At 44.9% G+C, this 14776-nt stretch overlaps 1 protein-coding gene across 2 annotated transcripts in view; it reads left to right on the forward strand.

Moving 5' to 3' along the window:
• Positions 1–5191: 5191 nt before the first annotated feature.
• The window catches only part of RBPJ (recombination signal binding protein for immunoglobulin kappa J region), a 219596-nt gene continuing 210011 nt past the window's right edge, over positions 5192–14776 (forward strand). The window contains exon 1 of one of the 2 annotated variants that reach the window (XM_049631878.1): positions 5192–5355. In XM_049631878.1, the coding sequence (XP_049487835.1) occupies positions 5324–5355 (32 nt within the window). In that variant the 5' untranslated portion in view covers positions 5192–5323. The remainder of the gene's footprint in view (positions 5356–14776) is intronic. The other variant, XM_049631882.1, reaches the window with a different exon arrangement.

Here is a 14776-nt window from a genome sequence, read left to right on the forward strand (position 1 = left end):
CACTGTCAGACTGTCAGATGGTAATTATGCACTTACCAAGTTCAGAGAATAAGGTGAACTGCCCCAATTTATAAACAATAACCCAAAGAACGCCCTGTGCATGGGCAAAGGAGGTGAAAGCACTTGAAGGTTCCTTGACACTCCCCCTTTCCTGCTTACCTCCCTTCTCAGTTCAGTTCTCCTGCTCAGCTACCAACCCAGAGTTCCCACTTTCTCTCTTGTTAGTGGACAAATGAAGGCACAAGAGCTACCTTCCACCCTGAGGAGAGAGCCAACAGTACCATGGGGAACAGAGACAACAAAGATTTTTGAAAGACACAGATCTGAATTCAAGTTCTGACTTTGCCACTTACGAGATTTGGGACCTCAGGCAAGTTGCTTCCTTTCTGCATCTGTAAAATGGGGTAAGTAATCATGCCTGCCTCACTGGACTACTGGGGTGGAAAATGGGATCTTTTTAATAAGTGCCTTGGGCTGGGCCTGGCATATAATAGATATTGATGAACGTTGATCCCCTTAGGAATTTACCTCCTGATCCTCCCAAATATGTATGGAGCCATCTGTTTTCCTGTCTGCCCTTGCCCTTTGCTCGTACCTCCCTATCCCTTCCCTGAGAGAACCACATGAGGAAGTGCAGGCTAGCCTACTAGAGGATGAGAAGTCACATGGAATATCAGCAGGCTTTCCCAGTTGGTAATGAACACCAACTTCCAAAGGTGAGTGAAACCCTCTTGGACCATCTAGCATCATCTGAGCTACAGGTAGCTGCAGCCCTAAGAATGACCCCAAGTGAAACCAACACATGAACCACCCAGCTGAGCGCAGCCCAAATTGCTGGCCTACAGAATCGTGAGCAAGTATAATGGTTGCTGTTAAGCCCTTTGTTGATAGTTTGTTATGCACAGAAGATAACTGACATCCAAAGTCTTTAACACACAGCTCAGAGGTGGGGGGCGGGGCTTCTGGGTTCACATTAAATTTCCATTCTCTAGTACCACCCTCTATATCACAGGCATGGGCTCCCAGCATTCCTGCTCCACTGGCCCTGTCTGAGACTAGACCAACCATACTCCCTTTCACACCATGGAGGCACTCTAGATAGCTGGCCAGTGGCTGTTGTTACTGAGGTCTCTGGGGTTACCTCAGCTCTTCTTTTCTCAAAGCCTGGTTGTTCTACAGATTCGATGAGCTTCCCTGGTATCCTTCAGATAAGTTCCGTCTATCCTTGAAATAGCTAGAGTTGGTTTCTGATGCTCATACCCCCAAAATTCTTAAAGAATAAAAGTTTCCCTCAAGAAGTTTGACCCTGCAGATGAGGAAAATGCAGTTGGCAAATATGTTTAAATGATCCTTGTACCCTGAGTGCCATGCTGGTCTCTGCAGAAGAAGAGTGAAGAGAAGGCACCAACCTTACCCTCATGGAGTCTCCAATGGAAGAGTCTTCCTGGATCAGTTTTTTTATTGCTTTTCCCCTTAATTTGCAGACCTGAAACTAAGGAGAGTTCTGCTAAGTCATTGACTTTGAAATACGCCTAATTAACTTGAGTTCTAACGTATCATCCTGGCTTTACTAGAAAAACCACAAGCAGATCTGATTCTTCACTACTTGCCCATGGCCATTCAAATACTTGAAAGATGAGGACACAAGTCACCTCTCTTCCTTAGTATCCTACTTAGTAGCCCAAAAGGAGCTAATACTTTTCCCTGTGACTTTTAAGCCTTGCTTGATATTGTCTTTCTTTCCCCTCCCCTTCTCCCACCCTGCTTTAAATTTGGCCCCTTTCAGAATTCAGATAATATAAGGAAAAGCATTCATCGAACTGATCTTGACTTTGACTTTGACTTGGGAGGGGAATATTTAGAGAAGGCCTGAGAGTGAATTTCTTTGTTAAAAAGATTGTGAAACCCTCACAGAAATTTCATGGAAATTTTTCATGAGGAAAAGGTAGTCAGTAAGTATGTTTAAATGCTCCTGTGTCCTGTACACCATGCTGGTCTCTGCAGAAAAAGAGTGAAGAGAGGCAGAAAGGAACAGGAAGAACGAAGAAGACACTTACATGCCAGGCACCGTTATATGCAGGATCCAAACAACCTTGTGAGGTAGGCAATGGTATCCTCATTTTACAAATGAGGAAACAGAGACCTGAAGAAGTGAAAAGAATGCCCAAGATCACCAGTCTTAATTCCAGTCTAAGCTTGTTACCCAAGCTCCTGCTTTTTCTACTACCTGGCTGTTTTTCCAGGAAGAAAGCAATAGAAGCTGAGTTGGAGCTGCACGTGGATGGTATCATGCACCTTATTAATTGCCATTAGGAATGATAACTCCATAGTTGCCCCTGGTTCCCAGATTCCAGCACTCTCCAAAGAACACATTTAATTTAAAGTTGTCTTTTTGATATAAATAAGTAATTATCAACAAATGTCCCACAAAAAGGGGATTCCCTCAGTAAATAAGATTTGAAATAGTAGGACACCTCAAAAACTTAAAATATACAGTTCCCCCATTAATCTCCAAGGGGAAGATACAGCCTGATATTAGTTAGGGTACACCTTAGTCTGCCATAACAAAGATACTCTAAAATACAGTGGCTAAAATAGAAGTTAATTTCTTTTTCATGTATCAGTACAAAGATGAGTGGACCAAGGCAGGACAAGTGGCTCTTCCATCCTCAACACATGGACTCCAAGATGGCACTAGTGGTTACCATGTCTCAGACAAAAAAAAAAAAAAAAAAAGACACTAGAGAGAGAGTCCAGGGAAAGAAGTTTCTCTTTAAGGAGATAACTAACACACATCACTTGTACTTACATCCCACCTGCCTGAACTCAGCCAAATGGACACAATCAGATACAAAGGAAGCTAAGGGATGACAGTCTCTAGTTAGGTGCCCAAGTGTCGGGCCAAAACTCCAAGAGTTCTAGCACCAAAAAAATGCAGAAAGGGAGAACAAATAGCAAAGGAAAGTTGGCACTTTCTCATTGTCCCCAAATTTATTTTTACATAAATATTTTACTCTATTTTACACAATGTTCCTCAGGACTGGTATTTCATTAAATAGTTTATTAGTCAGGATAGGGCAGTTAATGATGCAGTAACAAACAACCCCAAACTCCAGAGGCTCAAAACAACCTAACTTTAGTTCTCACCCACACTACATGTCTCTAGTGGAGGAGGGATGGGAAGAGAGGGTCTGCTCTGCTCTCTGAGGAGGAGAATGGAGAAGCTGTCCTCTGGAACAATGCTGATTTCCAGGGTAGAAGGGATGAGAGTGTGGGTGAATCATGCACCACCACATCTAACTTGGAGGAAATTTAAGTAGAGTCTGTAGGCATTTCATAGCCTCTTCCTCCAATGCATTTCCCTTTGCTTCCAGAATTGAGTCAGTTTAGATAGAGCCACCCTGGCTCTCTCACAGTGTTCCTGAGTCTCTTGAAGAGAAAACAGCCTCCTTCTGTCTTTCTTGTCTTGATCTGCCACCATCTTGTACCAATTGGAGTACCAAATACAAGCTCTGGATCATTATGGTAATTGATAAATGTGTCTGTAATCATTATTTTCCCTGTATCTATGTTCACAGTACCAAGAGGAAGAGCTTATGTCTCCAGTTCTTGAATGGGGTTGGGGTTTGTGACTTGCTTTGGCCAATAGAATGAGGCAGGAGTGACATCATGCCTGGGCCTTAGGTGGCCTTGTACCATGTCTACTCTTTCCCGCCGAAGGCTGTCAACGCAATTTGCTCATTATATGATCCCTGTGTGATCAAGCGTAGGTTCATCTGCTGGAGGATGATAGACCACATGGAGTAATCCTAGTTGACGTAACCCCAGATGATATGGTGGGGTGGGGGACCCAGGACAGGGCACCTTGAGGCCCAAGAGGTTGATCATTAGTGTGCCTTGGAACACAGCAAGGGTCACAGAGGTCCAGGGTAACCACCATCCCAGTCTATCTGTCCTTTCCCAGGACATGGAGGTTTCTGGGGTAAAAACACAAAGCCCGGGATGAACAGAACAGCTTGTTCACTTTATGGCAAGGCCAGCTGGTCCATGATCTGCATGGTGTTACTTAAGAGGAGCTAGGAAGGGCCAGGAAAATGGAGTGTCTTGCCCAAGAGCACACAGGTAATTCATTCATCCCTTTTCTTCCATTAAGCATACATTCAATGTCACTTAAGTTTTACAATCCTGTCACATGGCTATTGTTCTACAGGTGAAGATCTACCCATAATATATGTAATAAAAAAATAATAATAACCTTTACCTAGTGTCAATCATCTGTCCATTGACATGTATGAATTTATGTAATCTTTGTAATAGTCATCGGAAAGAAGTACCATTATCTCTGTTTTACAGATGGACAAACTGAGACCAAAAAAAGGGTTAAGTAACCTGCCAATGTCACACGGTTATTGAGTGGTAGGATGAGGACATCTGCAGCAGTCAAGCTCTGGAGCATGTGTTCTTTCTCTTATACTGCACAGCCCAGTGCCCATCCCAGGGTGCCCGGCCTGATTGCATTCCAGACACATCCACCCTCCAAAGCCAACAGACCCCACTCCAGCCAGAATGTCCCATCAGGCTGACACACATTTTGATGAAGAGGGACAGATGGGAAGACTAAGAAGGTCACAGGTGTACTGTGCGTGGGTTGAACTTCTGCTCGAGAGGTTAGTTTGGGGGAAGGTGTTGGACCATGGTGAGTGTGACATTATGGGTTAGAAGGACCTGTGACATGGTGCATTACATCACTGTACCTCAGCTTGCACAGCTACAAAACTGGGAATCTGGACCACACTACAATTAAGGCCCCGTCTAGAATTGGGGGAATCCGGTTCACCCAACGATTTCAACTCAACAGAAATAACTGAGGTCAGGAACATCAAGGCAGCCAGGACACATGAAAAAAAATTAAAGTAACTTAAAGCAGCTGGAACATCATTTCTCTCCTTTTTTTTTTTTTTTTCCTTTGGTAATTTGTTTTCCAGGCTGCTCTCCTACGAAAATCCAGCTTCAGATCTCAGGATCAGCTGAGGAAAAACAAGAAATAAGAAAGATTATTTCTTGTTTGTCTTTATAGATATATAGCTATAATCAAAGCACTTTTGCACCCTCCACCCCCGAAAAAAAAAAAAAAGCCTATGTCTGCATTTTTCCCCCCTAGAGAGAATGTTGACCTTCTTCCTCTTCATCTGGACACTTTCACTTCCTTTGCTGCAAGGTGAAGTGGCCACCAGACTTAGGGTGCAAGCGGCTAGTTCTTTCCGTAGTGCTTTGTGACCCTGGAGCCTTCAAGAAGAAGCCATATGAAGAGTTTCTCTTCACCATGATTGGGCTGCTCTACCCAGCGTTGCTGAGGTGAGTGATTCCTCTAACAAAATCTCTATGTCATGGGTGCCCATGAAAATATTTAATATGCTCTAGTTCACGATTCATGAGTAAGTTCACTGCTCTTTGCCACCTTCCATCCCAAGGTGTAAGGAGCTAACCATTCCCTCTGCTATTTCCTCCACCCGACAGTGCTCTGGTCATATTGCCTGCTCTGTGGTAAGGCCTGACACAGCAGGAGACTGAGGCTTCAGAGGGTGAAGTTTCTATTCCAGTGTCCAGATGCTCTCCCTCCCTTGGGGCCAGCCACACTGCTTCGTCCTTGGGCTCTTTCCCGTTGCCTTGTGTTTCCCTGACTCCATGGCTTCTGTTACTTACCCTTGCAGAGAAACACAAGGAGTTTTCTGATATCAAAAGCATGTATGCTCCCTCTACATAGTTTACATTTTAGCTGTAAGCTTAACCTGATAAGCTCTTCCAGAAATGTTGGTAAGGGATGCTAATCAAATCAGTTGATTATTGAAAGCAGGCTACTTTCTCTCAGCACAATGTTGGGTTCTGCTGGGGACACCGAAGGGCCTATGACGTATCTGCTATCCACAAACTTGTAACCTAATTGGGAGGCAAGTAGCATTCATCCATTCTTTCCTGTCCTGTGGACATTCAGTACACAATTCTTGCATGCCTACTGTAGGCTGGGTATTTGGGAACCCATGCGAGTGGTTTCTAAACTCTGAGCTCTGGCTCCCCGGGGCAGGAGTTGGGGAATGAAGTTATGACAAAGGGTCACAAATCCATGTATATCACAAGCAGTGCCTGCAAATTTTCATTCTCTTCCTACCCATGCATTCATTTGACAAATATGTACTGAGTGTTCATAAACATGGAATAACGCCTCAGACATGTCTGTGTATTTTCCAAAAGCATTTGGATGCCATTGTGATCGATTAAATAGAACTCCATTTAAAAGTTTTACTGAGTTTGGAATGTCCTTTTCTCACTGGGTATTTTCCAAGTCAGTGGATGCCAGGAGTTCATTATCATCATGGCACTGCACAAAACGAGTGAACGCTTTTAAAATGTGTTCTTATTCTGAAAAATGTGGGAACTTCTGCAAGAGAAGGTTAACACAGGGTCCAGAATAAGACCTGAAGGTTTCGGTTTTGTCGGACGGCAGCCAGGCATGTAAAGGCAAAGAAACCAGGGAGATGTGAGGGGAAAACACAGAGGACATGAACGCTGTATTTAAGCAACACTCACCCATGTCAGTCTACGGTAAGAAGAGCACATTACTTTAAAATATGCACATAAACTCTCTCTTTTAAAATGATTTAGGGGGGAGGGTGCCTGGGTGGCTCAGTCGGTTAAGCGTCCGACTTCGGCTCAGGTCATGATCTCGCGGTCCGTGAGTTCGGGCCCTGCGTCGGGCTCTGGGCTGACAGCTCAGAGTCTGGAGCCTGTTTCAAATTCTGTGTCTCCCTCTCTCTCTGACCCTCCCCCATTCATGCTCTGTCTCTCTCTGTCTCAAAAATAAATAAACGTTAAAAAGAAAATTTTTAAATGATTTAGGGGGCGTCTGGGCGGCTCAGTCAGTTAAGTGTCCAACTCTTGATTTCTGCTCAGGTCATGATCTCTTGGTTCATGAGTTTGAGCCCCACATCGTGCTCTGTGCTGACAGCTTAGACCCCGCTTGGGGTTCTCTCTCTCTCTCTCTCTGCCTTTTCCCTGCTTACATATGCTCTCTCTCTCTCTTTTTCTCTCTCAAAATAAATAAATAAACACTTTAAAGATAATAATAATAATAGATTAATTGATCTAGTAACCAATTAAGTTATTTTATATAGTTAGTATCTCTTACATATTATAACTAATAAATAAGTCCAGAACATCTAAATCTCCACCTCCCTGACCAATCTTGATTATTTCACTCCATTTCTACAGTGTAGGCTTTTCAAAAGCAAAATATATTATAATTGTCTGTGTTCATCATTCCTTATACTTTTTCCAAGTGCTTTCTCTCTATACATGGTTTGACTGAACATCACCAAAATTATGAGATGCAGACAGGACAGAAATCATTATCCTTATGTTGTAGATGAATTTAGAATGCCTAAGAATAGGCAAGGAATTACATGGATACAAAAATAAGCAAGGGTTGGCTAGGTAAAATGGTCAAGAGAATGGATTATGAAGAAATGTGAAATGATCCTGGGATGCAGAAAATCAAATCCTGGGATTTGGGAAAGAAGGGGGAAGCTAGAATCCCATGCTTCTACTGGCCATCATACGAGTTCTAAGAAGATCACACTCATGTTAAATGACGATCTCCTAAAATTGAAGAAGAGACATTTTAAGAAGGGCCTAGGAAAAAAAGGCAACAAAAATATGTTTGAAAAAATGAAAAGTAAAATCTAGAAAAGACAGTCCAACAAGCAGCGTGACACATGGCGGGAGAATTAAGGGCAGCTCAGTGAGATTCAAGTCAGCTGCATGGGATTCAACCTCCCGGTCCTTTCTGTTCACTGTATTTTCATGGAACAATAATTCACGTGGCCTAAAAAAGTCCTGCGGACTAAACTACAATGGGTCTCATTTCAGGTGATGCATTTTTCGAAATTTTTCTCACGTTTATTCATTTTTGAGAGAGTGTGAGTGGGGGAGGGGCAGAGAGAGGGAGACAAAGACTCTGAAGCAGGCTCCAGGCTCTGAGCCATTAGCACAGACCCTGATGCAGGGCTCGAACCCACGAACTGTGAGACCATGACCTGAGCCGAAGTCGCCGCCTGACCCACTGAGCCACCCAGGCACCCCTCAGGTGATGCATTTTTAAGTGAAGGCAGCAACGCCAGAAGAAGGCGTGTGGGCTTGAATTTTGCCTTCAGCAAATTTTGCTTTCAGCACACATTAGCTATCAGGCAACTACTTAATACTTCATCTCTCCAAACTTCTTTTTTTTTTTTTTTCCATCTCTAAACCGAGTATGATAGTCCTTCCCTTGCCTCATTGCTTCAAATATTCCCGTTGTTGTATGCAAAGCACCTCGTCAAGTACCCGGGACATAGCAGAAACTCAAGCAAGGAGAGCTGGTTTATTGGGTGGTGGTGCTGGGTTTGATTTATGTGTGTTCTCACGGCCTGAGCACTAGACTGGGAGTCAACAGAATCCAAGTTTGGGGTCCTGACTCTTCTGTTTAGCAACCATAGGATGAGATGTTATTAAAGGTATCTATGTTTCTTCGCCCCGAATCTCTTCACATAGAAAAATGAGCGTAACTTCCTTTCCTATCGTCAGTTCAAGGCTCAAATGAAACAGTGTGTGTGAAATGGCTCTTAAATAGAAATGTCGCATGAAAATAGAATACATTGCTACTGAGTCTTTCAAAACTAACCATCTAGGTGAAAACAGACGTGTCACTCTATCGGTAACAAAGGTATCCCGGTAACAAGAATAGAGTAGAAGTCTCTCTGTTTTCGGAAGTCCTAGTCACAACAAGAAAAATCCCTCAAATGACGAGATGTTTAGTTAACAGAGGGGAGAGTGTTCCGTTTTAAGGATGAGGAAACATTTGAGCAGGCTTACGAGGGTCATGATGGACTGCCCATCTCTAGGGTGACATCAGAAAGGGTGAAGAGCCCTCTGTCCTGAATTCATCATAGAATCAGAGAGTCCTCCACTTAGGAGGGACCACAGATAGTGCAGCCCACCCACCTTGTTTGACAGAAGAGGAAACTGAGGCCCAGGGAAGTGAAGGTACTAAATCACAAGGACACCCACAGCGGGGGAGCTTACCACCTGCCTCTGCCTTAGGCTTCTGCTCACTGTTTTCCATGATGACACCGTGACTTCTGTTCAAATGCATACCCCCCATGGCTTTAACATCTCTGCATCTGGTCAATGGGAAGGACTGGAGAGCAAATCCAAGGCTGTCTGCTAAGCTACAGGACGGAATAACTCGAATGTTTCAGTGTAGGGCTGGAGGGCAGTGAGGGGCTGCACTGAGTTCAGCATCTTGAAGATCCTCCCCTCCTTTTGCATGTATGATATCATCCAGGAAACATTTAAACAACCTAGATGGAACGAAATGTCTTGCCAGGTGGCAGCTTGTGATATATACAGGCAGCCCCTGACTCACAAAGAAAGACTACAGAGGTCCCATACATACAAACAGCTGCTGCCATCCGCCTGGCCCCCACCACCTTGCAGCTGCCATGAGCTGTGTGAAAAAAATTAAAAAAGAAAGAAAGGGGCTAGAAAAAAAACAAAACTTGGACCACTTGCCGATTCGGCACATTCAGAGGCAGAGGAAGGGGAGAAGCTGTGGAAACAGGAATCACATAAAGGAAGGGACCCTCCAGATGAGTTGTCAGCCATGGGTGATCTGGTAACGGCCCCACTCCCTTTGCCTTGGAACATCTTCTCCCGGGAATGCCTGCCCTCTTCTATCCACGTGGCCAGAAATTCTATCCATGTCGGATTTTGCCTCCAAGCCTTTTTGGAAGAAGGGAGGCAGGAATAAATAATAATTTACCGTTAGAAATCTCTTAAAAAGTCACTCCCCTTTATAAAGGTTAATACTGAGTGCCTACCTCATGGGGTTGTTGTAAAGATAAAGTGAATAAATGAATAAGAAGTTCTTGTGACTGGGGTGCCTGGGTGGCTCAGTTGGGTGAGCGTCCAACTCTTGGTTTCAGCTCTGGTCGTGATCTCATGGTGCGTGAGTTTGAAAGCCACATTGGACTCCACACTGGGGAGCCCGCTTGAGATTCTCTCTCTCCCTCTCTCTCTCCCCCTCCCCCGTGGGCTCTCTCTATCTCTTTCTCATCTCTTTCTAGATAAATGAGATATCTTAGGACTGTGCCCAATATGTGCTGTAACTCCAGTAAGTGTCATGAAAGTGTTAGTTCTCTGTATAACTATGATTATTTCCATTTTACAGATGAAAGAAATGAGGCTTAGAGAGGTTAAATTACCCTACCTAGGCCATATAACTTAAAGGTAGAACCAGGATTCAAATCTAGGTCTGTCTCCAATCCCATCTTAACTACTGTACTAGCATTCATATGCCTCGCATTGGGCAACCACTCACACATTAGCAAGAATTAATTCATGCACATCGTTTTCTGCTGAAAATCAGCTAAGCTCAGCTGCACTCAGGAAACAGGAATTTGGGCTAGTGAGGGAGTAAAGAAGGTCATCGGGGAAAGAGAGGAAGACCTGAGTGAGAGACCACAGCTAGGTATTGAGTAGGAAGCTTGGAGGCAGGGATACCCATGAATGGGAGATGTAGGAAGAAAAGACCGTCTGGGGGAGTCAAAGATGAATTCTGACCCATGTGAAATTTCATCTAGATCTGACTCAGGAAAGGGGGAGGGAGATTTCTATCTTTTTCCCCACCCACCACCTCTTGTCCCACCCACGGCTCCAAATTACTTATTAGTACTCTTGGTAGACTACAAGAAAGTTTAAGTAAACTTTTGTGGGCTGGTTGGAAACATAATGCTTCCACTCCCATTCGTACCGCGTTTCTTTTGGGAAATGTGTGCTGAGTTCTAAACAAATGACTTGTAATGTAGTACAACGTGTGTATACTTCGTGTCTCCCTGGGCTGGGCACCAGGCTGGGTGCTGGGAATAGGAAAGGAGACATAAGGCAAGGTCTCTGCCCTTGAGCAGGAGCCCTGGCAGGGACAGATGTATAAGCAGCAAAGAGACAGTGTGCTGTCACAGGAGAGGTGTGTACAGAGTGCCTTGGAGCACGGAAGAAGGGGACAGGGCACTTGCTCGTAAATCAACTTTCGGAATCCAACCCTTCTGCGACCAACCCTTCTGCAAGTTGGGAACTGCATGCAACGCGTTAGGAGTTACTGGGAGGCCATACTTACCGTGGAGTACTGAATGAACTCATTCTTCAACAGGACTCTCGTTACCGGCTCTTTTTCCTGGCAGGCGGTAGTATCTGTGGGTTTTTTCTAACCGGTTAGAAGAGAGAGAGGTGATTGCATGGACTCTGAACTCAGGCTGCTCTGGTTTGAATCTGACTTTCGCTTACTACCAGTAGGACATTTGCCTGTCTCAGTCTCGGGTTTTTTAGTCTGTAAAATGGGACCCATGAAAATACCTTCTCCACGGAGAAGATAAATGAGCTAATGCATGCAAAGCCCAGTGCGCGACACGGAATAAACATCTCGCCCAAATCTGGCTACTATTAGCCAGGTGATAGGTATTAACTTGTTTCATAGAACTTCACAAAGTGGAGCGCCGTTTCCGAAGATTCTTTTTTTTTTTTTTTTTAATTTTTTTTTTTTTAACATTTATTTATTTTTGAGACGAGAGAGAGACAGAGCATGAGCGGGGGAGGAGAGAGAAAGAGGGAGACACAGAACCTGAAACAGGCTCCAGGCTCTGAGCGGTCAGCACAGAGCCCGACGCGGGGCTCGAACTCACAGACCGTGAGATCATGACCTGAGCCGAAGTCCGACACCCAACCAACTGAGCCACCCAGGCGCCCCAAAGGAAGATTCTTTTCAGGGATATCCAGACAAGCATATTTACATTTTTATAGCCTATATTTATCTCCACGTACATACAGCACATCAAATCCAAATTATATTATTTTTTATTTAAAAAAAATTTTTTTTAGCATTTATTTATTTTTGAGAGACAGAGAGAGACAGAGGAGAGCCCGGGAGGGGCAGAGAGAAAGAGAAGGAGACAAAGAATCTGAAGTAGGCTGCAGGCTCTGAGCAAGCTGGCAGCACAGAGCCTGATGGGGGGCTCCAACCCACAAATCGCAAGATCATGACCTGAGCCAAAGTCGGATGCTCAACCGACCGAACCACCCAGGCACCCCTCAAATCCAAATTTTAAAGCTCGCATTTCATAGGATGAATGAAAATTTTGGGAGAGTAAATTAGCCCAAAGAAAACGATTTAGTAAATAATAGTCTGATGTTACATCTTGTCTTTCAAAATAAAAGTCACAAGCAGACTAGGATACTTGAACCAAAGCTAGGGCAGCAGACAAAGGTTTCCTTTTACATTTTTCTTCTTTTTTTTCTTTCCTTTTTTTTTTTTTTTTTTTGCAACTTGTCATGGCTTGAATTAGTTTTATTTTTCTTCATATCAAATATGTATATGAAAGTACACATTAAAATGTTCTCTAGATTTTTTTTAAAAAGGGATATGGCCGGGGAGGCAGGGGGGGGGGGGGGGGGGGGGGGAGGGGGGAACATAACAGATTTGGAAACGCTGCAAGCCATGGTCTCCCTTTATGTGTTCTCTCACTGTAATGAAATTTAAAACTTTCATCTGGGACTCTGGGGAAAGGCACCATTTTCTAATGCCCTAACTAAAGGCAAAGTGCATCTGAATAGCAGAAAAGAATGCCTTCTGCATGCCCGCACTTTCTTGGCCCCGATTTCAATCCTGGTGGAAACATTCCCTGAAGCCTACGACAGCTGAGCTTTTCGCCTGGAATTCAGATGATCAGAAAAGGAAAATTATACCCTGAGGTTCTGGGGGCACTCGGCCTCTTGCGATGCACACCAAAGCCAGAGAGTGGACCTGCCGTCTGCCACGTCGGCCCCACGAGCTGGGGGAGCTTAAGCCAGAGGGGAGTCAAGGTTGGGGGAGGTGGCAAAAGAGATGACAAGGACAGGCCCGTGTCAACTCATTCGCTGGGTTTCCCCCAAGTTGCAGTAAGGTCTCTGGGGCACCCAGCCACCTTTACCCCTTCTTTGTAAAAACTACCCCCAGGAAAGTCCCTCTGCCTACCACAGCAGTTGGCTTTTGAAGCCTATGGAATGGTCATGGCCGGACGGGGTTTCCCTGGGGTCAGTGTCCCCGTCAGGACTTCTCCTGGCCCTGTAGTGTCACCTCCGCTGACAGGCTTGCAGACGGCAGAGTGTGTTAAAGGCACACAAGACCAAGGAACACTGTTTGCTGAGGTCTTTAAAGATGTCTGTCAAGCAGAGGTTTGGCCTCATCCCAGCCGTATGTCTTCTGCTCTCTGTGGAGACGGCCTCCCTAACTAAGCATCCTCCCTTGTCCTCCACCGGCCTGGTCACACAGTCCTTATTCCCCCTGCTGGGAAAGGGAAAAGCAATTCATCTCCTTGTGGATTCCCCCCACCCCACCCCGCCCCGGGAGAGCAGGTACAGAGGAGAGGCTACTCACCAAACTCTGGGTAGTGGCTTTCAGGTCAATCCCTTTATTTCAGCCTCAAGAATAGAATTCTCAGGTACAATACAGGGCACTCAGTTAAACTGGAATGTAGGTAAACAACAAATAAGTTTTTAGTATGAGTATGTCCGCAATCTTTACAGTAAATACTTATATTAGGGGGACCACAATACTTACAGTAAATACTTTTTTAAAAAATTTTTTTGTTTATTTATTTTTGAGAGAGAGAGAGAGAGACAGGGTGTGAGTGGGGGAGGGGCAGAGAGAGACACACACACACACAGAAGCCGAAGCAGGCTCCAGGCTCTGAGCGGTCAGCACCAAGCCCGATGTGGGGCTCGAGCTCACAGACTGTGAGATCGTGACCTGAACTGAAGTCGGATGCTCAACCGACTGAGCCACCCAGGTGCCCCCGTATGGTAAATACTTATACCAAATATTACTGGCTGTTTATCCGACATTCCAATGTAACTGGGTGTCTATATTTTCATTTGCTAAACCCAGCAACCCTACTCCAGAACGACCCCATGAGGCTGGCATTATTATTCTTATTTTACAGACGGGCAATGAGGTTGGAGGGAGGAAGCGACTTTCTGGAAGCCATAGTGTTCATGGGCGACAGAGTAGAGACGAGCTTTTCAACCCAGACCCCCTGATTTCAAGACCAAGGTTCCTTCCACAACACTACCCAGGGATCCAAGCCTTAACTAAGAGGGCTAGACGGGACGCTGGTGGAGGAAAGTGAAACATTCTCTAAGGAATACGGGGACGTTCTTGGGTGCCTTGTTCACAGTGTAGCTAATAATTCAACAAACAGTTGGTGGCTAGAATTGCATTGAATTATCGCCAAGCTTGGTAGCTGAAAGACTCTGTTCCTTTCCTATAAACATTCTTAAGAAAAAGACTTGGCCCTCTCTCCCAGCTCAAGTCTCCCTTCAACACAACCCTTGAGTGCCCGCAGGGAGCCCTTCACCCCATGTGCATAGGCGGTGGGAGATGAGGTCATGGGACACAGCTCCAAACGAAGCCTCGAGTCATGTTACAGCCATTTAACACAGAGGAAACCCACAGGACTGGAGGAATTGGCTGGCCCCGGAAAAAAAATCCCGTCCTCTTGTAGCTGGACAACCTTCAAAGCTCAGTGTGTACAGCTTAGTTACCTTGCTTGAACCAGGCTGCCTCACCAGAACTTGAAAGTATCTACGTGCGCTTCGGTCAGTGTTGTTTTAGGGGAGCAGAGGCTGTGGGGATAAAGAGAGAGAAGGGGTATCC

The sequence above is a fragment of the Panthera uncia genome, chromosome B1 (genome assembly GCF_023721935.1).
Source record: "Panthera uncia isolate 11264 chromosome B1, Puncia_PCG_1.0, whole genome shotgun sequence".
In the NCBI taxonomy this organism is placed as follows: domain Eukaryota; kingdom Metazoa; phylum Chordata; class Mammalia; order Carnivora; family Felidae; genus Panthera; species Panthera uncia.